General features: G+C 37.5%; 1 protein-coding gene across 10 annotated transcripts in view; it reads right to left on the bottom strand.

Moving 5' to 3' along the window:
• Window positions 1-24,987, bottom strand: part of ATRX (ATRX chromatin remodeler) — an 86,279-nt gene that overhangs the window by 56,645 nt on the left and 4,647 nt on the right. For 3 of the 10 annotated variants that reach the window (XM_035541804.2, XM_035541802.2, XM_035541803.2), the window contains exons 2-9: window positions 18,993-19,105; window positions 15,829-15,884; window positions 14,437-14,489; window positions 12,628-12,752; window positions 11,234-11,353; window positions 7,518-7,627; window positions 5,353-5,420; window positions 1,550-4,470 (exon numbers count right to left, since the gene is read on the bottom strand). In XM_035541804.2, the coding sequence (XP_035397697.1) occupies window positions 1,550-4,470; window positions 5,353-5,420; window positions 7,518-7,627; window positions 11,234-11,353; window positions 12,628-12,752; window positions 14,437-14,489; window positions 15,829-15,884; window positions 18,993-19,105 (3,566 nt within the window). Of the gene's footprint in view, window positions 1-1,549; window positions 4,471-5,352; window positions 5,421-7,517; window positions 7,628-11,233; window positions 11,354-12,627; window positions 12,753-14,436; window positions 14,490-15,828; window positions 15,885-17,136; window positions 17,269-18,992; window positions 19,106-24,987 lie in introns of all 10 variants that reach the window. The other 7 variants (XM_035541809.2, XM_035541815.2, XM_035541805.2 and 4 more) reach the window with 4 other exon arrangements.

Below are 24,987 nucleotides of genomic sequence, written 5' to 3'. Positions count from 1 at the left end.
GCTGTAAACCCTCAGCCTACTTGATGATCCAGCGATGATGAGAACTTCTGCATATAGGTTACTGTCAGAGTACAATCAATTGTGTATCTACAGGAGTGTTAGTCCATTACTATGCAAAGAGTTCACTATTTGCAATCTTGCTCAGCAGTGGTGTCATTGGGGAATTACCATTTTGGTAGCTGTCAAGGAAAATCCCTGAAAATCCCAGTACTATATGCAGAGATTCAACTGAACTTACTCCATCAGAAGACCTTGAAAAACAAGCTCAGTACAGGACAGTATAATATGCAGATTAAGAAAGTTATTTTCCATCTGTTATTCTACAATGATGCAAAATACCATTAATCAAGCTTTGCTTTTTTACAGGGTCATAAATCCAAAGAAGCATATGAAATGCACCCGTTGCATCTTTAAAAATTAACAGCTTCCCAGAAACTAAATTGCAACATAACCCCATGAAGAAATGGGTGGGCGTCAAGTTGGTAGGAAAAAAAGAACATAATGTTTTATGTATAAAATTTTAATTTGTCTCTCCCTAGAAAATATCCTCACAAAAATAAACTCCCTTTGCACTCAGCAGTAATACTTAGAAGTGTCTGTCTACAGAGGCTTTCCGGGAAAGCCAAAAGGCCACAATGTCCCTTCTGCTATCTTCACAAATATATTGCTGTTTTATTGGTTGTTTAGCTGCAGTTTCACCAATGACTGGAAGTATCTGAGCCAACAGTTACAGTAAAGTCACGTACAGAAAGTTCTATGAAACATCATCAGAAGCAAATAGAAAACATCTTCCCTGTCGCTGTAATCAAAATAACAAAAAGATTTCTTTTTTTTTAGTTGCAAATTAATTTCCTAAAAACACCCGTGGTGTCCAGCAACATGAAAACTACCCTTCCTTTTCATGTTCTCTAAAGCCAAGCACTCAAATCCAGCAGTTCTGTATTTCTATTAATTTCCTAAAGACATTAGACATTGGTGAAGAAGCAGTTTATCTTGGCAGGAAAAAAACAATTATTACTATTAAACCTGCTATGAAAACATTAATTGGTGACACTTCTGTTAACAGGTGCTCTAATGCCCCATGGTTCTCATGAGGAACAATCTACATGGTTTTTAACACGTATACTCTAATGCCACAAGTTTGAGTCATCTCCACTGCATAACCAAATGTCATTGCAGTTCAATAGATACCTACTTGCTTAAAACTAGCTTCTGCTAAACGGTACTGAGGCAACCATAGAGAATAGACAGGCTTTTGAAAGCTATGCCGCAAGGAAATACCTGCTGGGATTAGACTATGACTACAGCTTCTCAAGTCTCTCCATTTCCTGAAGATACCCACTGACATCCTTTACTCCAGAAGTGACAAACAACACAATAAATTTTAATGGTGCTTCTAAAATCAGCATCAGAAAACGTAACTGGCTACAAACTTCTCAATGTTTGCTTATGAATATTTTCACTGCTAGATTAGTAAACCGTTACCCAACTCTTACAATTTCCTCCATTCATATGTTAATAATAGGCGTAGATGAAAATCTTTGCACACCTGATGACTGACAAAATCCTGTGCCAGCAGACAGCATTAAATTTTCAGTCACTGGCATAATTTTCTGCTCATCACTGCTTCCATCACCTGTTGAATTCTGCTCATCATTTTCTTCCTTATCAGATGAGGATGAAGAAGTGACAACAACCTTTTTTGACATTTTCTTTTTCTCTTTTAAGTTATTCTTTTTACTTTCTTTCACTGACCCTCTTTTAATCTTTTTCTTATTGTCTTCATAAGATTCCTCATCAGAAGAGGATGAGTCATTCTGTTCTTTCTTGGTGATTTTCTTTTTGTGACTTATTTTTTTCTTTTCTTTAGTTTCACTTTGGTTTTTATTCCGCACAGCATCTTCAGAAGAACTCTCCTCTTTCAGAGGAGATTTCTCAGCATCGGAAGACAAATCAATCTGTTCTCTTTTAGATCCTCTCTCTCTTAAATTCCTCCTTTTCTTTTCTTTAGCCATTGTTTCATTTTTAGTTTTATCATTTTCAGAAGAATTGCAACTTCCTTTCTCTGGGGACGACTTTTCAACATCAGAAGAGGAATCATCATGTTCTTTCTTGAAGCTTTTCTTTTTCAAATTTTCAGATTTCTTCTCTTTTCTTTCTAATCTTTTTTTGTTCTTGAATTTCTCTTTTGGAGAATCCAAGTTTTGTTCTTTCTTTGCATGTTTCTCAGCACTCTCTGAAGAGGAATCTTCCTGTGCCTTTTTTTTCTTCAAATCCTTGTTTTTCTTAACTTCACTTAGCTTTGCACCTTTAGGAGAGCTCTCCTCTTTCTCCAGTAAAGACTTCTCAACATCAGAAGACACATCTTGCTTTCCCTTTACAGCTTTTTCTTCCAAGTCTGTGTTTACCTCTTCCTTAACATCCAACCCCACACTAATTTTTTTATCTTCAGAAGAATGATTAATCTCCTTCTCTGGGGGTGACTTTTCAGCAGCATCATCTTCAGAAGATTTACCTCTCTGTTTCTTCAGATTTGTCTTTCTCTTGCTAACTTTCTTCCTCTGCTCTTCCTCAGAGGAATCATAACTGTCATCTTTTCTGAAGTATTTTTTCTTAGCTTTTTTTGCAGACTCAATTTTACTCAAGCTTTTTATCTCTTTTTCTAACTCAGAATCATAGTTTGAAGAATCTGAATAGTTCTGTCGTTTCTTTTTTGCAACAGCAGAATTTTTGGCAGATTTGCCCCTTTTAGCATCTAAATCTGAACCAGAACTGGAACTTTTTCTTTTTCGTTTTCCATTTTCATCCTTTACTGGTTCTTTCTTCAGAACATTTAAAGGCTTCTGATCATTTGCTAGTGCTTCGCCATTGCTATCAATATCCGAAGAACTGCGACTCATCATAGCTACTTCTTTAAGAACAGCTGGCATCTCATCAGAATCTGAGCTATTATCTAATATATCTGGCTTTTTTGATTTAGAAAGCTTATTAGGGCTAGGACCATCAACAGTACTCTCAGAAGAGTTTCTTTTATCTTTTTTCCTCCTTGGTTGTTTTGATGATTTTCTCTTACGTTTTTCATTACACGTGTCATTGCTATCTTCTTCTGAATTTGACGTTAAAGGATTCATGTCTGTTTGGCGCCTCAGAGGCGTGGTCTTCACACGGGGTGATCTCCTGAGATCAGATTCCTCTGCAGGTGAAATGGTTTCATTCTCTGTGGAACGCTCACTGCCAGCATTATGATTTTGTTTTACAGAGTCACAGTTTTCTGTTGTAGGTAATGCATCAACATCCTTACTTCCCTTCTCGAGACTGCTGTCTTCATCTTTAACTGGAGACTCCGAAAGGGAAACTGGAGTCAGTTTTACAACCAGTTCCTTTGTTCCCTTAGCTGAAGCTTTTAACTTAGTTCCACTTTTGGTATCTTTCAAAGGAGTGTTCAATTTCGTATTTGAATTTAGAGTCTCGTGATCTGTTCCTGCATTTCCACTGCCTTGCTCATCCGCTGTAGTCTGAATTTCCATAGCAGATTCTAGAGTCTCAAAAATATCTTCAGGAACGGATGAGGGAACAGACACTATATCCATGTCTAAAGCCTCTGTACTATTAGGTTCATACTGAGGTTCTTCATTTGTGCCAGACTTTTTCTCTTCACCAGTTGCACGTTTGTTATCTGTTTGTTCCATTGTTGGAACACTTTGATCCATTGGCTCATTGTCAGGCTGTTCTGATGCAACTTCTTCCTGCTTCTTTACAGTGTCATCCTCTTCTAATGCCGCATGTTCCTTTCCTTCATCTTTCTTCACCTCATTTTTTTCTGATCTAACATCAGTTTTTTTCTCTTTGGTATTTTTCTCTTTGATTTTAATATCCAAAGCTTGAATCTCCAGGTTCAGACCTTCTTCTAGTGCCAGGTGACATTTTTTGATGTCACCCAGCACAGATTTAAAAGCTTTTAGCTGACGAAGCTGCATAGCTGGGCTTATTTCTAAATTTTCTGCAGCCTTTTTCAAAAAGCTTACAAAGCTAGAATTCATATTTGCTGTAGTCTCAACTAGTTTTTTTGTTTTTTTAAGCATGTCTTTTGGCACCATCAGTGCTTTGTAAGAGTATGTCAGTGAACCTGAATATGAATCATCTAGTTTTTTTTCTTCACCATTGCAATTTGAATTATTTCTCTTTGGAGAAAATTTGACTGTGTGGTCGTATATTTTACTTTTTTCACTTTCCACTTTGATCTTTTTTTTGTTTTGCTGCAGTAACTGTTCCAAGTTTTCAAAGACACTGTCACAAGCAGTGACCAAGTCCAACAGAGGCTCTGGATGGCAAATATAGCAGTGCCACTGATTATTTTCATCCATTATAGTTGATAGCTCCTTTCGACCCAGGTTGCGCAAAATGCACTTTTTACAGAAGGCGTTATGGCAAAAGTCACAGCAAATCAAGTTTCCACCTTCAGCACACCACCTGAAACGAGACATTAGAAATATTAAAGTCTTATCTCCATATAATCAAGGCCACATATTTGAGAAGTTTGCATATCTTTCACTATTTGATAATGAATCTACACTTTAAAAATTCAGGTGATAAACATTAAGAAAAGCATGACTGAAAAGCATTCAACTGAATTAGAAAGTCAGGATATTGAAGTGTTCAACTAACAGTTCAAAAAGCTGAAAGGGCCAGAAATATCCAAACACTTTCAGCACCCATCTTAATCGCAAAAACAAAACTAATTAAATTTGATTTTCCACATTCCTTATGAGAATTAAGAAAGTTTTTCTCTTCTGTTTTAGAGCAAAATAATCAGCTTAAATCTCTTTCTAGACTTAGCTGGTGTATTACTAGTGCACATTCATAGGAAAAAAAATCATCTACATATAGATTGTATGGTCTTCAATGAAGACCTGAAAAGTGACTGATATGAAAGCTCACGAACAGCACAAACTGCACAATTTTGACTGGATTACTCATTTAAATATTTGGCAGGTAGACAATAAAAATACTTTATATCAAAAGTGGGAGATGCATCTGGAAAAATACAGTTACTGTGTCTCACAAGGCTTAAAATGTCATATTTTATCCCCAGCTTTGAATTAAAGTATTTGTATGGTAGATGCTATTTAGTTAAAAATGTGTTGTCTTACAAGTGTTTACTACTACATCTTTATAAAATGTTTTCTTGTTCATTATTAAAAGCAACAGTGAAATATTTACAAAAACCCTCTTGGTAAGAAACAACTGTTAATTAAAGCTCTTTTGTACTAGTCTTTATCCGTCAATAACTTCATTAATGCAAGAGAAAGAAAACAAGAGCTGGGGGTGTTTATTCCGTTTCTATATACCTACCTACACTGTTCATCCATTCCATCTGAATCACGGCTTATGTCATCACTCATGTAATACTTGTAGCAAGTCTATAACGAAAGACAAAACAAGGAATTTTTCATTCAATCTCAAATGCACTCCAGTAAGCCATATGATTTCAACATGCACTAGGAGCAAACCATTAAAAGCACCAACTGAAAGGTATTCAGCATTCTACCCTTTAATGTTTGTTATTAATCTAAAAAGAAAAAAAATCATAGGTACAACAGGTTCTAAATCATGACTTATTTAGATAGCTCCAAGTTTATTTGAAAGTTATGTAACAGGCTTTTGTTTGATGGCTGCATATTTGCATATTCTAGAACATGAACTGAATGTTTGTCTTCCAATTTAGGAAAGATTTTCTGCCTACATTCTAGGGACATCAACAACACAGTAAAAAAAACCCACGTCTCCCTGATACACTTAATCCTACAAAAATTAGTTTTCAGCTCTATGTTATTTATTGATCGATCCCATAAGATTTTAAATTAAAAGGTCTTCAGTATTCATCCCGATGTTAACATCGAAGGCTTCAATTTCCAGGTGCAGATAAGCATTTTAATTGAAAAACTGGTAACAACAGGAAAATAATACAAGCAACTCAGCTAGCAGTAGCAATGGCTTCAGGTGCTGAAGTTTTTAAACCAAATTTTCAAGTCGTTTTCCAGTCATTGGTAAAGGAAGTTCTCCTAAACTTGAAGGACTACTTCTACTTCTAGGGATTAATACAAGCTATCAGCTAAATTCTGCCCTTACACCCAGTGAATTCAGAATCCAGAAGAGACTTCCACACCTGAAGTGATGATGCCCCTTAATCTGGAATACAGAGTTATACACCACTCAAACACCAAAAAAAGCCAACAATATAAGCTGATGTTTAGACTCTTGGCAGTATACTTAAAGTCAAAGGAAAATAGTCTCTAAAATAAAACTGAAAAGTCTAGGGCTTTTTACCTAAGCAGGAGGAAAGAATATATGGAAGACACAGAATATGCAGGTCAGGGACTTCCATTCCTCTCTCACACATTAACGTATGGCTATGGTCAATTAAGAAAAGATACAGAAAATTTGTGGGAAACAACAAATGACATCATTAATTAGCAGAACTCAGTCAAGAGCTGTTAGGAAACCCAACAACCTAAACAAGTTTCAAAACTGAAATGGATACTTGCGCATATCACACGAACATGTACAGTTACATATTAATGATTCTCAAGTCTTGGAACAAGAGTTAGGACTCTAATGGAGATTGAAAACAGTCATCCTGAAAGCTAATTTTCCTGAAGCATGCTTTATAAAAGAAACAAGCCAGAATAAGTAGAAGAAATGAGCCAGAACATTAGACTATATGGACATGTCTGAGACAGTATGTCAGCCGAATGCCTAACATTAATCGGGATCTGGGGGAGAAGCAGGAAGAGAGAAGGGGAATGCTAAACATGCACAAACCTTTATCTCTTTATCTTCAGAGATATCTTTATAAATACAGAATCTCTACAGATATAGAGATATGTAATAGAGAGAGCTCTACTATCTCCTTGAAAATCCAAACGTAAGTCTCCGCAACAGGAGGCAAAGCCAGTTTCTTCCTCCCCTGCTCCTCATCTCTTGCATTGCTGGCAACTTACAACCTAACTGAAGCCACTACAAGCTATGCAGCTGAAGACCCAGAAGTTAGCTTAGGGATATAGACTAGGTAATCATTACAGAGGTTGCCATAAATTATGACAGTCCTGGATCTGTATGTCAGTGAAACTGAGATGGCTTTGAAGCTACCTTTCTACTTGTTGCTCTGATGTTGTTTTACATACAGTGCTCTTTACCAGGAGATCCAGAATTGAATTTGTTCTTATAATACATTACAAGTAGGAGAAATTCCAGACAGACCATTTAAAATCACTAATACTCTTGTCTTAAAACTGTAAAAATAACTTACAAAGAAATCACAATGAGTTTAACTGAGGTATACAAAAATATTTTTTGTTGCTTTCTGCTTTAGTTTCCTTAATTATAACAGTTGATGACTGAAAGGTTTTTAAGCTAAAAACCAAGAACTACTCCCACAAAAATCCCACCCAAATCAACTTATATGACATCTCAAACAAAAACAAACAGTACAAACTGTAGAACTGTTTACCACATACCTTACAAATAAGAACTTTCAGTGTAGGATGTCTATAGATTGAATCCTTTTGAAAATGGTTCACCTGTTGCCCACAAGCTGTACAGCTTACAATTCCATGGAGTCCTTCCTCTATAGAGAGGATTATAAAACACACATTAATTCCTTTTATTAATTTTTTAAAAGAAATCTGTATATATCTATTTCATTTTCTTACAGTATTTTGGCCTGTTACGTTCTTTACCACTCAGTGTCAGAGATGTTTCTGCACTGTTCACCAGTTAAAGACTGAAAGAATTTTCCTCTAATTATTATACTCCACTTGGGATCAAGATACATCTTTTCCTTTGGGAGACCTAATTTGAATTAACTGGTCATCTCCTGAGAAAACACCTAAATATGCAAGTCATCACTAAAAATCTTTCAAAAGCAGCCCTGATATCCTGTATAACCTTCCTCTTTCATTCTTTAAATGGAATTTTATGAACATGGTTTGTATTATGATGGTTCTTTCCCACACAGCTTTAGTTTCTCAATGAAAAAGACTGGAAACCATTACAGATGGTATATGTAATGCTCATAAACAATGACTGAAAAATCTTCTTTCAGTTTTTGTTCCCTTCTTGATTTCTTGTTTTTAAAGCACAGTTTTGCTGTAATACGTATGTTCTCAACATCTTGCTGACTGTTCCAATAGTTCTGTACCACTCTGGTGCCATATATACATTTGGTCAAGAAAGCATCTCTACGTTAATCCCTCAGCTCACTTTCAAAGGCGGTGAACTTAGGGTTGGAAGGCTTGCTCTCTGCCAGGCTATTAAACCAACTAATTAATACTATGAGACTCTTTTCTTTTCAACAGCAATGATGCTTCCAAGGAGGAAAATCATTTGAGAATGCTTATACAGTAAATTAATATGCTGTCAAAAACTTAATTTGGGATCAAGTAGACAGAGGTCTGATACACGCTTAACTGCGACTTGCCATTTGCTGTCATGTTCAGTAAGTAGTACAAGGAAATTGCCTCAAATATTTAACTTAATGGTTATAGTCTGAGTACAGACTATAAATAAAAAAATAACTACTACACAGAGTAAGAACCAAGCACCAATAGAACAATGTCAAGGAACTGAGTGAACATATACACAATACAAGCTACTAGCTATTAGCTCCTGAGGCACAATCTGAAATAGATTACAGTCCAGTGAGAACAGCTAATATATCCTTACAATTCAGTGAAAATACCAGGTCTGAAATTATGAATGCAAGATTTGTTGATTTTAACTTCAATGCATGCAATCACGCATGTACTGCAGAGCTTGTAGATTTTCAAAACATCCCATATGACCTCAAAAGCTCAAGTGCCTGTTCCAAATGCTGCTGGCAAATCTCAAATACACACATTCATCATATTGTACTACTCGGAAAAATAGATCACCTTCTCTTATATCAAGCAGTACAGCAGCCTACCCAGACTTTTTCAAACATCACTGTCCTTAATGGGTGTAAGAAATGGAGGGAGAACAAGCTATTTGCTGTCAAGTCCCAAGTCACTTCCACCTTCTCTACAAATTTGAGGGGAAAAAATACTGCCTTCTTTCTAAAATCTGCAAGTTAGCACTAGGAAAAAAAAAAAGATACTTTTGAGGCGAACCTTTGTAAACCACATTACTACTACAAATGATGGAGGTCCGAAGAAATGAAGTAACTATTTATTCATTAATACTGAGAAACTACTTAAAAAAAACATTCCTAACTATGAGCTTGTTAGTAAAAACACAACCATAACCATTCTGCAGACACAAAAGTTGCAAATAAGGACTGACACAATGCCTTTTAAGAGTACTGGGTAAGACCATTTGGATGCTAGAAAGGCAAGAGAGTTCCATTACTACTGATATTTCTAACATAAACTAGACACGTAACTCCTAATGAAAATGTGTCGATGCAGTCTGCAAAAAACAAGATGCACTGGCTTTTTTTCTTCCTAATTTTTTTTTTGTTATTGTTTATGTATTCATGCTGTGCATAGAATTCAGGATGTCGAGCAGCTGGGACTACATGCTTGCCTGCTTAAATCTGTAATGATCGATCTTGCATGTGCGCAGGCCAGGCACCTCATTGTGGCAGCAAGAGAAAGGTAGAGGGCCACGTCATTTAACTAAACCTGCTGCATGCAGCAGGTGCAGAATAAATGGATCTACACTATCTTTTCTGCACAACTGTTTAGATACATTCCTAATCCAGCTGTTCTTGAGGTAGGCTGTAGCCACAACTCTCTCCTGGTTACTCTTCCTGTTCTGGAAATGGGGACAACAAAGGAGAAGGCACTACCTATTCCATTTCAGTCAAAGTCAACAGGAGCTTAACACATATATGGGACAGCTTTAAAAATAAGCCATACAAAGATTACCACCAGTGACACAAATATAGCTGAGCTTGCCCTGGGTAAAGGCATGGTCTAAAACTCTTGCTATTCCTTCCAAAATAATTATCTTCTGCAAGGCGTCAGCACATGAGTAACCAGTCCACATACACAAATGAGGGCCCCCAAATTCTCTAGGGTCAGAAAAATAAAGCTGGAAGGGCAAGTTATGAATTGTCCTGAGGATGCGCACACAGTCCACAAAACTCAAGCAGAAGTCCTAGCTTTCTGATATTATAGCCCTGAAGATTTCCGTTGGACCTCTTATAAATTGTTATAAACACAAATGTAAAAAGTATTTCCCTACATGCTAAGTAGGATGTCTTCCATTAATACAACTGAATTTTCAAAGATAAATAATTTAGAGAAAGCATTAGTGCTCAAAATGTGATTAAACACATGCATGAGCCCCCTGCGTATGCACAAGCAAATTTCCTCGCAGTTGTGTTTTACTTCTCTTCAACCACATGACAGAAATAATACTTATAAAATTGTAATGACTTTAAAAGAGAGTAAGTATCTCATATGACACAATGGGAAAAATTGGGATCCTGGGTACTGCTGCTCATGTGTGAACTAAGATACTGCTAGAAGTATTAAAGAAAACACCTGACTTCTTATTGGCTAGTTTGTACGTAACTCCCCCCTCACCCCCTTAAGTTTTGGAAAAATATGAGAGAGAGGAATTTGTTATCCTTAGAAGCTACCTAACTTCTTCTGAGTTTTAGTAGAGGTTATGAAAAACCAAGCTAGCAAAGCAGCTTCTCAAAAATAATCTTTAGAAGGGCCCACCAATGGGGAATTTCCCTCAAGTTTAAAAAAATAAACAAGAAAAAGCCTTTGAATTCTCTCAGAGGCTTCAGCTTTCTTGTTAGCTCACTGATTGGTAGCTATGTCTATACGTGCCCCTGCTCAAACACAATCATTTTCTTGGTGAGTCTGTGACCATTCCCTTACCAATGCTGTTCCAACATAATTCCTTAAAAAAGGAACCATTAACACCTGCTTGCAAGCAAGCAACTGTTCTCAATACAAAGCAAGAAGGGTCCATATGGAGTACCTAATGATGCATCCTATAGCTACTGAAAATAAGAAGTGTAATGAGAGCTAATCTTAGCTTTCACTGCTGCATTGCAGGGGCAGCAATGGAGGCTAATTTCAGCCAGCTAGAATCCTTAATGAACAAAAAGCCAGAAGAGTGGAGGTATTTTTAGGATAATTTATTAGAAATATGAACAATTTTTAGATGTACCAAATGTGGTCATAAGCAGCAATTTAAACCCGTTTTAATAAATGTTTTAAATTGTATTTACCTCCACGCTTTTTGGGAGCTTCAGGTTTCATTTTAACGGTATTTCTGCTTCTAAATTCAGGCCCTTTAAAATCATCTTTGTCTTCATTCAGCACTGGCTCAGGCTGTACAACCACTGTACCTAGAATAATTCCATTTAGAAATTGGAAACCATTACACATCCAAATGAAGTGCAAGAGTCTTGTTTAAATAAATGCCAACATAGTATCTTTAAAAAAAAGTGCAATTTGTTGACAGTTTTAAAAGCACAGGTGTTCACAGCACAAAAAAATTAAACACCACACACTTCAAACTATGTCCATTTTGTAACTGTAGGACAAAAGCCAAAGACTGAACAGGCTATGAGGAGCAAGTTGTATGCTCTCTGCCCTGATGGGATATGTGCAGAAGTGGATTATCATACTGCTGGGAATTTTTCAGTACAGGAATTTGCAGTGCAACGCTGCAACTAAAGAGCTTGGGTTAGGTCACTTAAATCTAGTAGAAGCCTAAAAGTAACTACTCTTCTCTCTCTCTTCCCCCTTCTACCCAGTTTCCCTCATGTTAATCTATTTCAGCATGTAATAAATAAAAGAACAATAGAATAAAACCTTTTTTCACCCTAGTAAAATTCAGAAAATCACTTTTTATTTAAACAAAGAACAGTAATAATCAAAATTATGTGAATTAAAAAACATCTTTCCTACTTAGAGCTTAGTTTTAATACTTTTGGTGCGAGGACACTGGAAATAATCCAACATTCTGAAAAAAGTAATTTTCAAGTGACTGTTTTAATGACTGCTACTCATGGAGTAAACAGTAGCAGTACCTCCAATGTTTCCTGTAACTTTCAGAGGTAAGAAATGGAGAAGATTAACCAAAATCACACTATAGTTAAGAAGAACAGGATGTAGGCTTAAAGTAACAAGTATTTAAAAGGGTGCTTAAAAATAGATCTAACAATTAAATTTTTCCCCCCACATTCAGTTTTACTTCTGTTGATCTATTTCTCAATAACCTCCAAAAACAGAACAGTAAAATAAGTAAGACTTGCAAGTGACAGAGCTTGAGACTTCTACCCAAGAACAGAAATATTTTCTCTGCTATATGGTGGTTTTGTACACATGGCCATAGACATCTGAAATTAAGCCATCAGCACATCCTGGTATATCCACGTATTACAGTATGCTGGGTTCAAAATTAAAGGTGCTTGGACACAGGACTTTCTAAGTGTTGGTGCAGGGGTAGGGCAGAGGGGTTTGCACGCGTATGTGAATGTGTATGTTTATACATAAAAGCCAACAGGACCTAGGAGAGGTATTTTACTAATACTTGTGCATTCTAATTAAATATTTACGCTGCATCATAATCTTCGCTAATTTGCTGAATTCAGATACAAAGAAAGACATGAACTACCTTTAGGCAAGCTTTTCATATCAACATCATTTTCTGAGTTTTCATTTGAATTATCTTCATTTACAGTCTCATCTAAGATTTGTTCATCATCTGATCCGACATATTTTGTTACAATTGTAGGTTTCCTGCATAGACAGAAAAAAAACCCATGCTGTGACAAATAGTACATAATGTGACACAGGTAGGCCTTGCACTTTGCAAGGAGAATACCATGCTAATTGGGGAAACCTCTATTTTAATTCATTTAAAACACAAGGGGGGATGCTCTGAGTTATTATAGTAAGTAAGCTGTATAGTAATTTTCTTATTAGGACAAGGAACTCTTCTCTCCTATGCGAAATAGAAAGATATACTAATAAAGGATTTTTGTTTCACATTATTTGCTGTATGATTTTTTGGTCATATCAGTGTTTCACGTGCTTTTAAAAAGGTATACAGGAAGTCACATTTTTATAAATACAAAAAAAAGCCAGAATGAAACCCAAGTGGATGTCTACTCAGAAATATTATACATGGTTTCAAGTTTAAGAGGCAGCCCAAAGAGAACACACAGATATTAGCAAATGACAAAAAGCAGCTTGGCAGAAGAGACATTTGCAATGAAATAAAGGAAATGCAGAAACAAATTAAAAAGCTGACTGTTGAATATAGAGATCAGTCTCCAGAATTTCACACAAAAGTAACTCAGAACTAACACCTTAACATGAAGGAATACACTATGTCAGGGCAGGAAAAAAATGAGCGTAATTTCAATAATTTTCAGTAATACCTGAGCATTACTGAAGGTAATAAAGACTACTTAGGTCAGTGCAGGATGCTGTTTTTCTCAGTATCAGGCACAGTGTGTTAAGTGTATGAGGGACACTACATTTAATGATAGACAGGAAGCAAAAACAAAACTCCCAAAATTATATAAACAAAAAAGTTTGTCAGGAGACTGCATTCAGAAGATGAGGGAGAAATTAAAGTCAAATATGAAACCACACTTGCAAATACAGAATCAAGCCAAATACAAAAAGGGAGAATGAATAGTGTTATTTAATTCCAGCAGATATGATACAATAAACAAACTTGGATAAATATGAGACTGAAAAGAGATATATACCACTTAAGTTAAGAGCACTAAGAAGGAAGATGTTCAAATTGTGCACTTGGAAGAGCTCACCTATCTACACAGCATACTAGGATAATAAAAAAAATCACGAAGGAAAAAATCATGAAGGACATAACCTGAATGAGCATCAGCTGAGAGTAAAAAAATGAGGAGTTCTATTAGAATAAGCCTGCTGTTATTTAGGTCACATATAATTTGTCTTCTTCAAACTGTAAACAGTTAACTCCATACTTTTTTTATATCAAAGAGCAAAAAGGGATTATGCAGAGATGCAGCAAATGGCAGCTGCTGCACAGGACAACTTATTAGCACATTTTGATTCTACAGTCTCTTCATAAGGTACATAAAGCTTTTTTTCTGTATGCCCTAGCTTATGTTTTTGGGAGAATCCCATGTGTTGAAAGAGCAAGAGTGAAGTAATTGTATAAGCACCTTTGTCCTGAAGAGCCTGAAGCTGCAGGATAATCTTGTCATCTCGTTATAAATAAAAAAATTTAGCTTTATGATCTTAGCTTCTTGACCCTGAAAGACTATTGGAATTGTAAATGTGCTATAAGGCATTTGTTTTACCAGAACTCTGTTAACTTAGTGGACCTAAACTGGTATACACCAAAAGCACCTGGCCTAGTACAAAGACTTGGCAACACTTTCACATGATTGAAAGTAATTTATTTCCTTTTATTTTCCGAACCAACCTTTTTGAACGTGATGATCCTAAGGATTTCGTTCTTTCTGAAGAGCTGCTGCCCTAAAAACAAGAAAAAAAAAAAAGTCACTGCATTATGACCATGACACCTGTCAACAAAACGAGCTTCTTACATTAACTCAAACACCACTGAAACATCTCAGAAGTCACCGGCTCTTACAAAATAAAAGAGATCAACAGAAGCATTAATAAAAAGTGACACAATTTCAATACTCAAGCCAGTTCGGTTAACCAAAACCCATACATTTAGTTTAAGCAGACTTAAGACTCCAAGGAGTCGTAATTCCTTTACAAACATGTTTTAAAATAGGTGTAACCAAACTCTAAGTCACTAATCTAATGCTCACAAACCTCGCTAACCATATATCTTGAAAGAAATTAAGAGAAAGTGCTGTTGTAAATTGAGACATTCAGAGAAAGACACTGCACATTTCAAGCACTCTCTCCATGAAACTGAGGAAATTTTGCCCTTGCATTTGTCAGCTCCCACCAATGTGCTGCAAGTCCTCAGCTTTCTGGAGCAGGGAAAAGAACAGGTCAGATCAATGACCATTCTGAATCACAAACAGGTCTGGGGCCTCTAAGTCTGTGCATCTTCACTGCAACGTTAACTCTTCCATGATCAACGCACAGAAGAATGGTCTAACTCACCTCACAGTGTAAAACGACACTGAGCACACACACCTGTCTCCGTACTGCTGCACATTTTCACTTTTTATACAAGTCACTGGGATTCCTCACAGCACCTCAGTGCTGCAGTAGCTTACACAGCTCTATGAGCATCTATTGTTATCTGAGTAATATGGTGCGAGCGTAAACAAGGGAGACCAATTCTTTTAAGCAAAAATTAAATAGGAGTCTGTTTACAAACAATTCAAAGAACAGAATTAAGGAGAAAAATATTAACTGAATTTCTTTAAAAAGAAGTCACTTTGCAATACACTCGGTCTGAATAAATTAACAACACTGTGTTTCCTAGCAAAAACGCAACTGCACGCTTTAGGTAAGCATAAATTAATTCTCTGAAGTGCATTAGAGACATTTTACCCAGGAATTATTGTACATCAGAAAAAACAGTGAAATCATCCAAGTAAACTTGTGTATTTCAATAACTTAAAGATGGGGATGAGGGAGAAGCAAGATGGCTTGCATATGCCTAAATCACATTATCATTCAGAATTTTAAATTTACTTTTAAATTTATTTTATAATATTTTACAACTAAAGTTTCTATTCAGCAGACAGAGTATTTTCTGCATATGGTTCTGACAACATTCTTTAAGCATTTATTGTAAACAGCAACCAAGTGAACTCTGTTTCCTACACACCATACATTCTGTACTAGTCACACAATTAAAATTCAAAAGCATTTTTATTCCTACCTCTTCTCTGTTGTTCTCCATTGATGTTGGACTGCTCTCAGGTTCTCTACTTTCACCTACAGAGAGAAAGGAAAGGAATCCACTGAAATGCAAGAAATATTAGCAGTTCTTCAGATTGCATCTCATAGTGTCGTTTATATTTCATCAGCGTGAATAAAGATGACTGTGTAACTTCCACAGAACTTTGCACAACAGCAAAACAGCTGACTGCATGGCATAAATTTCACAGAAACCATACAGGAATTACTTTCAGTTTTTTAAGTTGCTGCTGGGCTGAAAGAGAGCCTTCCCATTGTTGAAGAAATGAGAGTGCAACTGTATATGCAAGGATAATAGAGTCGGTGTATGTTTTTTTAAAACTCTAAGAAGTTAAGTATTTTTCTTACACATTTTGACATTAAAAACACCATCTCAAGTCTAGGATCATGGAACTGCACACAAAAATCAGTGTATGATAGAGAATTCTCATTTCTTGATCTTAGTACCTGTGGAATATAAAACCTAAAGACAGGTAACTTTTGACTACCTGTTCCATCCACCAGTCCTGGTGATGGAGGGGAGTTTCTAGTTCAGTGGTTTAATGATACTCATACAAAGTTGCTCAAAAACATAGTAATAGCACTATTTTAATAAATGCACTACTAAGAAACATGCAAGTATAGTGATAGTGTAATTACAGGATGAGTATCATTACCATTTGTGATAATAGCATGAGACTGCTGGCATCGCAACTTACTATTTCCTGATCCTTTACTCTTGGGGAAAAAATAAAACTATAGTAATTTATATTAAATAAATAAATAGAAAATTTCATGCTGAGTATTTGACTTTGGCTAAAATGTTGCCAAACAATTTAGCCTAAATTATCCGGCCATTTCTGCATGCAAAGCTGGAGAGGGGTATCAAAACAGATAAACAAAGCTTCTGCCCCTGCCCCCTTTAAATACATAAAATCTCCTGTATGGAATATTAGTGGCTTTCCCCCATTTTGAGGGGAGAACCTGAAATCTGGCAGAAGGGTTCCATTTCCTTTGGAGATGGGACCCTGCGTCACTTCTACTTTTGACCAGTTTTGCCCAAGTACTAAATCTATTGAAGATAACACAGTTTGTATATGCTTAGTACAAGTTTTTTCAATTCTGGTAGATAAAGTCTGCAGATTCTGCCTTCTGACTGCCCGTGCGCTGTTCCCGAAAGCAACTGAACATGCTCCCTCATCTCAGCTTCTACATGTGAGCGGACTGTACATGCGCCATCCCCGCATTATGACCGAGCATGCTGCACCCCCTCCCAGCTCCTAGCGCTGACCAAACTGCACATGCTCCATCCACTCCAGGGCTAGGGGAGCACAGGATTTCCCCTGTGACTGCTGCTCCAGGGCTGGTCACTTGAAACAAGAGCAGGAAGTCAGTCTCTCCTACGCTCTCAGTGATCCTCCTGCTGGCACCCACGCAATGTAGATGGAGACATCCGATTCGAATGCAGAGAGGATAAAGAAACATTATTAAGGCTGTAAAATCAAGTGCTCAAAAATTAAGAAAAGCCAGAATCAGGGTCATATCAGTGTAATTTCACTTATTACTCCTACAACCTAAGCATTACAGTACAGTTAACTCCACGGCAGTGCACAAGATCAAGTGCTCAACGGGCAACTCTTTCATAATTCAATTGACCTGTGTTCAATTGACCTGTGTGTGTGGCAAGGACATGCTCCAGCTTCCTTGAGCCACAGCTAACAATCATCATCATCATCATCATCTCTCTCCTTACAACACTCCAGTTAATAATTTATATATCCTCCAAATTCTGGAACACAATGAGATCCCTGACTATGAACAACTGATTTGGCCCCAATCTTGTCCAGTATTTACACTGAATAAGCATTCTGTGGTAAAAAAATATACACATATATACATATAGTGTAGTTCCTAGAGACATTAAAATTATGCACAGAAAGCTGGAAGGGGAGGTAACTTTGCACAGTTAATTCTGGCATTTCCTAATATTTAATTCTTGACTTTTCAACTTTAATATGTTCTCTCTTTAAAGAATAAAATCTCAAAAACAACACTGACGCATGTCTGCTATTAATTAGTCAGCGTACCTCTGTCTCAAAGTAAATTTGTATTTTGAGGCAAGTAGCCACATTCTACTTCATAACCACAGTGGATAAAGGGAAAAGATTTCTTTCAAAACAGTATGCTCCACAGCTAAATCTCACTTGGAAATATGTACATCTCCATCAGTTTAATTTATTCTTCTGTTTAAGAAATTATTCGTGGGATACTTTCTCCAATGTTAACATTTAATCGGACGTTGACACAAGGCAGATAGCACCACATGGCAGTAGACTCTCAAGATGAAATACTGAATGAAAAGCTGCACACACAGGTTTATTACTTGTGACAACAGTTTGAAAATAAACTCCATAGCACAGCCAATACACTCTCATTCTCCTGCACCCTATCATTTCAGCACAATTTTTAGCTCATGGAACAGCAGAGTCTGAAAAGTTGTGTACCTGTACCCAGTCCCAGTTAAATTTGGAAACAAACTGTACTTGGTACTGTTATGAAATAGTTTCACTTTTTTTTTTAATGACTGTAACCAAAATAAAACATTTACAATTTGTTACTAATTTCCAACTTGTAAGTAAAAATTTCTAACACCAAATTTGACATACTATAGCACTCTGTTTTTTTTGTTTTCTAATGTTTCCAGATTAAATGTAGAAATAGTTTTTAAGTAATTACGGAAGCATAACCTTAAGAACTTCTTCCTCTACTACGTGCACCACAAAAGCTTTACTTCAGCAGAAGAAATAAAATACTGCCCTTAAACCTTGAGGAAAACTGAACACGGAACCCCTACCACAGCAAACACGTGCATGTTTGCCTTCTCATGTTTCACAGAAGGTAGAATACACCACCAGTATCAGCTCTATTCACGTTCATAACTGAACGTTCACAAGAAAACGTTCATAACTGAACGAAATATTGCATCAAAGGCTAGACATATTTATCAAGATACCGCCACTTGATTAAATCACATTAGGACTTGGCATAATTGCCCCAGCGAAGTGTGATATAATGAAATCACAACCAAAGCTATTTGACTTCAAAACCATATGTATGTTCAAACTGAAAACAAAAATGTCTTTTTACCTATGGTTTTGTTTTTAGATGATGCTGGAGGAGAATTTGCGTCCTCAGATTCTTCCGATGAGTGAGCCAAGAAGTCATGGAGTTTCTGCACCAATGTATTCAACTTGCTTTCACTGTCAAAATACAAGCAAAACTTCAAGTTACCTACAGATCTCACACTAGTCCAGCAAGCCTGAAAGAAGAGATGGTAAGTCCCGATTAATACATACCTATAGGAGAAACACAATTATTGCCCAAACATTTGGTTCCACACGGGGAATATCAAAGAAAATTAAAAAAAGATGTAGTTTTATTAAACATTGTGTTTAAAAAAAAGAAAGCAAACACACAGGTCCAGCCTTTTTGACAAAGCACTAGGGACATGTTAACGGAAACAATGAATATATTTTAAACTGTTTTAAGCTAGACAAACATGACTTAAAAATTCAAAAAAATCTGAGTGGCAATGCTACTATGACATGAACATAGTGGAAAAACTAAGATTCTACTTTGTAAGAAGAATCTAAGGAGGTACGAAGCTGAACAGGTAAAAAAAAATCTTGAATTAATTATTTAAAAAATAATAACCTCTGAGGATATAAAGCTCTACAAATAATATACGTATTTTTTTAATCTACAATGTAAATAACAGGTCCATTGAGTGTGATGGATCTACATGCTTACACAAACCTTATAATAAATCAACCTCACACATTTACACACACACACACTGTATCCTATATTAGTTCTGCTGAAAACCAACCAGGTACGATCAGATCATGTCATGATCTTTGTGTACCAGTATTCATAATTAATTTATACAGTGTACTACCCTGGGAATTTTCACTAGGCAGTTTCAGACACCAGGAACCGGTAGCCATGTATCTCTACTCAATGCAGTAAAAAGGCCCCACTTTTCCCCTATGTCTCTGTTAAACAGGTACACCTCCTCATGATGAACACTTTATTGCCTCACATTTCATGTTGCTTATTTCAGACTCTTTTTTTCCACCCACAGCTTCTACAATTTCCCGAGACAAGTGTGTTTTTCTAACTGCAAGTACCAGACCAGGGCCAAGGGCAGCCATCCCCCAGACCACCGCTATCAGAAGTCACCACTCTCGGCTGCTTGTCTCTCCTTCCCTCCCAGCCGCTATCAATTCTCCGAAATCTGCCAGCCGATATGTCTGAGTCATCATACCTTATCTGCTATTAGATACGGCTTCCCAAACTGCTGAGCTGCACTATCTTCTTCAGAAGTTAACCCAGTTAAAGGATAGAGGCTTCTCTTCACTGTTTTCTAATCTCCTCGTTATTTCCAAAACAGTCTTCTGATAGTAAGAGGAAATAAGATTTTCTGTCCCCGTTCTACAGTTTGTAGGATCTTTTGAATATTTATCAGAAACTCAATCCTCTCACCTTTAGCATCTCTACTGTTTTTCTGAACACATCAATAAATTTATTAACTCCTGACTCTCAAATTAACTACTACTGCTAAGGAAAATCACCCCCTTGATAAAAAATAAACATGGAGGTGAGAGATCCCTTGAGCAACGTGTAGAGGGCATCATCATATTAATTCAAATAACTACTTAAAACAGTGGAAAGTAACTGTCTGTACAACAGCATTAAGCATCCATCTTAAAAAAAAATGTTTAAAATGATTTTCTGAAGGACTCAAAACAAAATTGCATTTTGTCATGAGGAGATTTTTGTGAACAAGGACAGTTTTCTTTTGAGACTGTAATTTTGGACTATATACCATCAATCGCTCGAGCAACTCTGAAAGACAGTAACAAAGCCTGGGTTATTCTCAAGTGCATCTTAAAATTGGTCTCTCAGCCTGTCTAAAGGTCTTCGGCTCTAACTACCAGATGCACACTGCTACGCAACTGCCAGTCCCGGAACCTGTGCTTCCCTTCTTGTCACAGATGGAGGGCACACCTGGAAAACACTGCAGATGACGACAGTGGTACGCACACTTCAGCTTTAAGAGACTGCATGCTCTTTAGAAAGGAGCTTAAATGATGATTTGTTCACATTAAGTTTAAAAAAATGAAATAGTTGCTCAGGATTATTTGATAGTAGAAGTGTGTAAAGAAAGTTAATTTCCTTTCTAGGTGAAGAATTAATGCATATAAAGAAAGGCCACACAAAGTTAGTCCTTGGTACTAATAAAAAAAGCACGTGGAATTTAGTTTATAAAGCATGTGCTCTTTTAGTTTATAAATAATTTGTTTTGGTAATGACATCTTAGAAAATAAAATGAGAACTATAGCCAAGTTATATTATTTTTCTCAACATAAAACACTCAGAACACTGTGCATGCATCTTTGTGACCAACAACTTGGAACATGATCAGCAGCCAGCTATTGTCTCTTATCCTAACTAGCCTACAAGTATTGTTTTCCGAGCAAAAGCATTCATGCTGACACACGAAAAAATCTACGAACTAATACTAAAGAGCCTCCTCAGCTTGCTTTTCCTCTAGATTATTCAGCATTTTGTACCATAAGCCTGTATTAGTAGTAGTAGGTCAAATTTAAGTAAAGGCCTTACACTTAATATACTTCAACACAAAGAAATCATGATTTAGGGCAATGCTTTTGCACAAAATCCTTATTCCTTGTAATGTATTGTCATAAATTGACTCAGCAGATTCATCCCAACAGTTAAAATGGGTACTAAAAAAAATACACAGGAGTCTAAAAACTTCAAAGCATCTCAGGAGCACTAAGGGAAGCAGTCTCCCTCTACTGTGAATCGACTGTGCCAACGCTATTTCCTAGAGCTTCCAGGCTCACATGTAAAGAAACAGCTTCACCACCAGTCTAGAGCTATTTCAACACTGCTCAGCCTAATTACAACAGCAATGAAAGGAGAGGTGTCCTACTATTATTGGTTTGGCCATGAACCTGATTTGTGACCTTGAGAAGTTATTGTGCAAGAGCACAATTTCTTGCCTAAAGCTCAGAGCAAGTGCTGTAAGCTTAACCAGCGCAGACCTGGCCCTCAGTGTGAGAACAAAGTCTGCATCAGGCAAACCATGCAGGAGGCTAAATGATGTTCCAAATGAGCAGAAGAGCGGAGAAGAAAAAGGAAGTGGGGGCATGGGGAAGAGGTGGAAGTGTGGTATCCTCATCAAGCTAGCCAAGACACACCACACCTGATTCCATCTGGCTGTCACCCACCATCCCCCTGCACTTACCCCATAAGAAAACTTGTTACTGCATTCGTTTTCTGTCTGCTCTCCTCAGGCACCCTGAAAGCAGAGGTGGGGAATGCCCCATCTACCATCAAGATCTAGAAGAACGTTTTAAAACTATTTTCCTTTCACCAAATGAATTCCCCATTCTTCCACAGCATCCCACCAACTTTTAGCCTAAGTGCTGCTCATCGGAATTTCAGATGGCTCTGGCAGTCAGCGGTACAGGAGCGCTTCCCAGCTTTGTATCTATCTCAGTTTGTTTACAAATATGTGTTGCAGATTTCTTCCTTTGAGAGTTCTCAACTGCCTTAAACTCAGCACTTCTCTGAAATCTTTGTTCACACCTTAAAAGTAGTTCAAGGGCACAAGTTTTTTAATCCATCTTTACAGTTGCTTCAAGTGAAATCCCAATTATTTTTCACTTTGGAAGCTGAAAAGAAACACTGCAGAGCAACAACTATTAAGCGGACAAAACTAAACAATCCTTAAAAAATACAGAAAATTAAAACCAGATGTTCTTTAAAACCCCTGAACTGCAGACTAGCATCCTCTCCTTCAAACAGTACCGTATGTGAATGACAACTACACAACCCACAGCAGAAGTCTGCATGTTTTAATTAAGACAATGGCAAGAGAAAAGGCGAAACAGACTGCGTGTGTTAGGACACAGGAAGGTTTGGTGCTGCTGACCCAACACAACCGAAGGCACTTCTGATGTCAAGTGCTAGCAGAGATGCACCCAAGCCTCTCAAAGAGACCAGAACCCATTTTTCCTAACCTTTCCTATTTCTAAGGCATTACTAACAGAATCATCTTTAAAAATATCTGCTTTACCGTAAAGAAAGCTGAAATTAATGCATTTAGTTAAGCATCCAGTTCCAAAGCTGTTAGGAGGCATTCCTTTCCCCCCCCTAAAAAGTGTCATTTGCTGTCCTACTGCCTAAGTCTGAATGTAATCAGGCCACTATTCTGTCACCTGCAGACCTTCATAAAAGATTTTCCTGAACGAAACAAGAGGTGTTAGACTTGCCCCAACACCACGATTTCAGTTAAAAGGGCAGAGCCTGTACAGTAGTTTCATACAAAAACGCATCAACATTGTGGCTGAATACACAGGAATGAAATGGCTCAAAACTGCTGGCGGAGAAAGATGATAAAAATCTACAAAAGAAGCTGCTCCCTAATCAGAAAAGAAGTGAACACACCTGAAGTGCCATAAAAAAAGCCTACTTCTCTCAGAGAAAATACATAACCAGAAAATAAAACAGCCTATTGTTGTAACACTTGAACACGAGCATGTGTTTTACAAGGGCAGGGCCATAAAGCACTATTATCTTTTATTGGGTTTTGTGGTTTTGTTTTTAAACTCAGCAATGGTTTTCCAAGAGCAAAGCAAAATGATATAGTATAGCTTAAATCAGATGACTATTCTGCAAAATACTCGTATCGATATGCCAGTCACACCAAAACAAGTGCAGCTTCACAACCAGGGTTCTCGCAGTGCGTTTGGGCTGACATGACCCGGCCCCGCTGCCCAAGGACACAAACCCTCAGCACCCGTCCACAAACGCCTGGTGCCACACACACTTCTTTCCTTCCACCTCCACTGCAGCACAACAATTGGTGTGACCCACACGCTGAAACCAATCCAGATTAGAAGTAACTGTTCCTTCTGCTGAATTCATTTCCCTAATCACTGCTCATTGTACAAATGTCTCTGCAAGCGCAGGTGACTGAGATTTATGAACTTCAGTGGCAGCAATACCTGAACTTGAGCTATCGTGCTAGGCTAGAGCTGGTCAGGTAAGGGAGACTAAGGAGCAGGGCAACCTCTAGGCTGGCAGGGAGCTCTGGAGATCAGCTAGCCCCACACCCCGCCAGCAGGCTGCCCACAAACACGTCCAGCCGGGCTCTGGACACCTCCAGACGGAAACTCCACAACCTCTCGACAACCAATTCCAGCGTTTGGCCTTTCTCACAGCAAACGAGTTCTCCTGCGGTCAGACAGAACCGCACCACGCTGCACTTACTGGATCGAACACAGCCAGGAGATACCTGAACACTGCAGCTCTGACTGAAAGGAGATGCGGTCACCAGCACTTCACTGAACTCGCAGCTTCTATTCTTAAGGCTTCATTAACGCAGGTTCCCTCTTATTTGGGTTAGAACTGACTCTGATCCACAGGGGCTTAATCAAGTGATACCTAGCAGAGTTCAAGACACTTGATGATCTGGATGAAATAACTCTGGAGTGTCAGCACAGCACAACAGGCTCAGACAAGTAAACAGAATTAGTTCTCTCCAGACACACAAGGGGAATGGTTCGAAGTCGCTAAGAGACCCTTCATCACATCCAAGGAAAATTACACAATTTCTTTTTCTTTAGACGGTACCCAAACAACCGTAACATGATTTGGCTGAGTAACCACGCTTCGGTGAAAAGTGAAGTTTGTTTTTTTTAAATATACGCACACACCTCCTTTGTTAGTGGGCTTGACTGCTTGCAATATGGAAGTCTGTAACTTCCACGGTAAAATAGTCTGCAAACTGAAAACCACTGACTGAAGTCAACCCTTTGAAAACCTAAATATTGTGTTTTCATCTTTATGAGACAAAAATCATGGCAAACTGAGTATCTTCATGCATTAATTCAGGAAAGGAAGCTGAAGCTACCATGTACTTAGCCTACAAGACAAAGTACTCCTAAAAAAGTGGAAGTATGTTTCATTTAAAGGAAAAGAAGGGCTCCATCCCATGACATCACGTGCCTCTAATTCTAAAATTGCCTTCTCCTTTGTTTCACTTGTC

Source organism: Cygnus atratus, chromosome 13, assembly GCF_013377495.2.
Source record: "Cygnus atratus isolate AKBS03 ecotype Queensland, Australia chromosome 13, CAtr_DNAZoo_HiC_assembly, whole genome shotgun sequence".
Lineage (NCBI taxonomy): Eukaryota > Metazoa > Chordata > Aves > Anseriformes > Anatidae > Cygnus > Cygnus atratus.
This window is presented reverse-complemented; position numbering and strand designations above follow the sequence as displayed.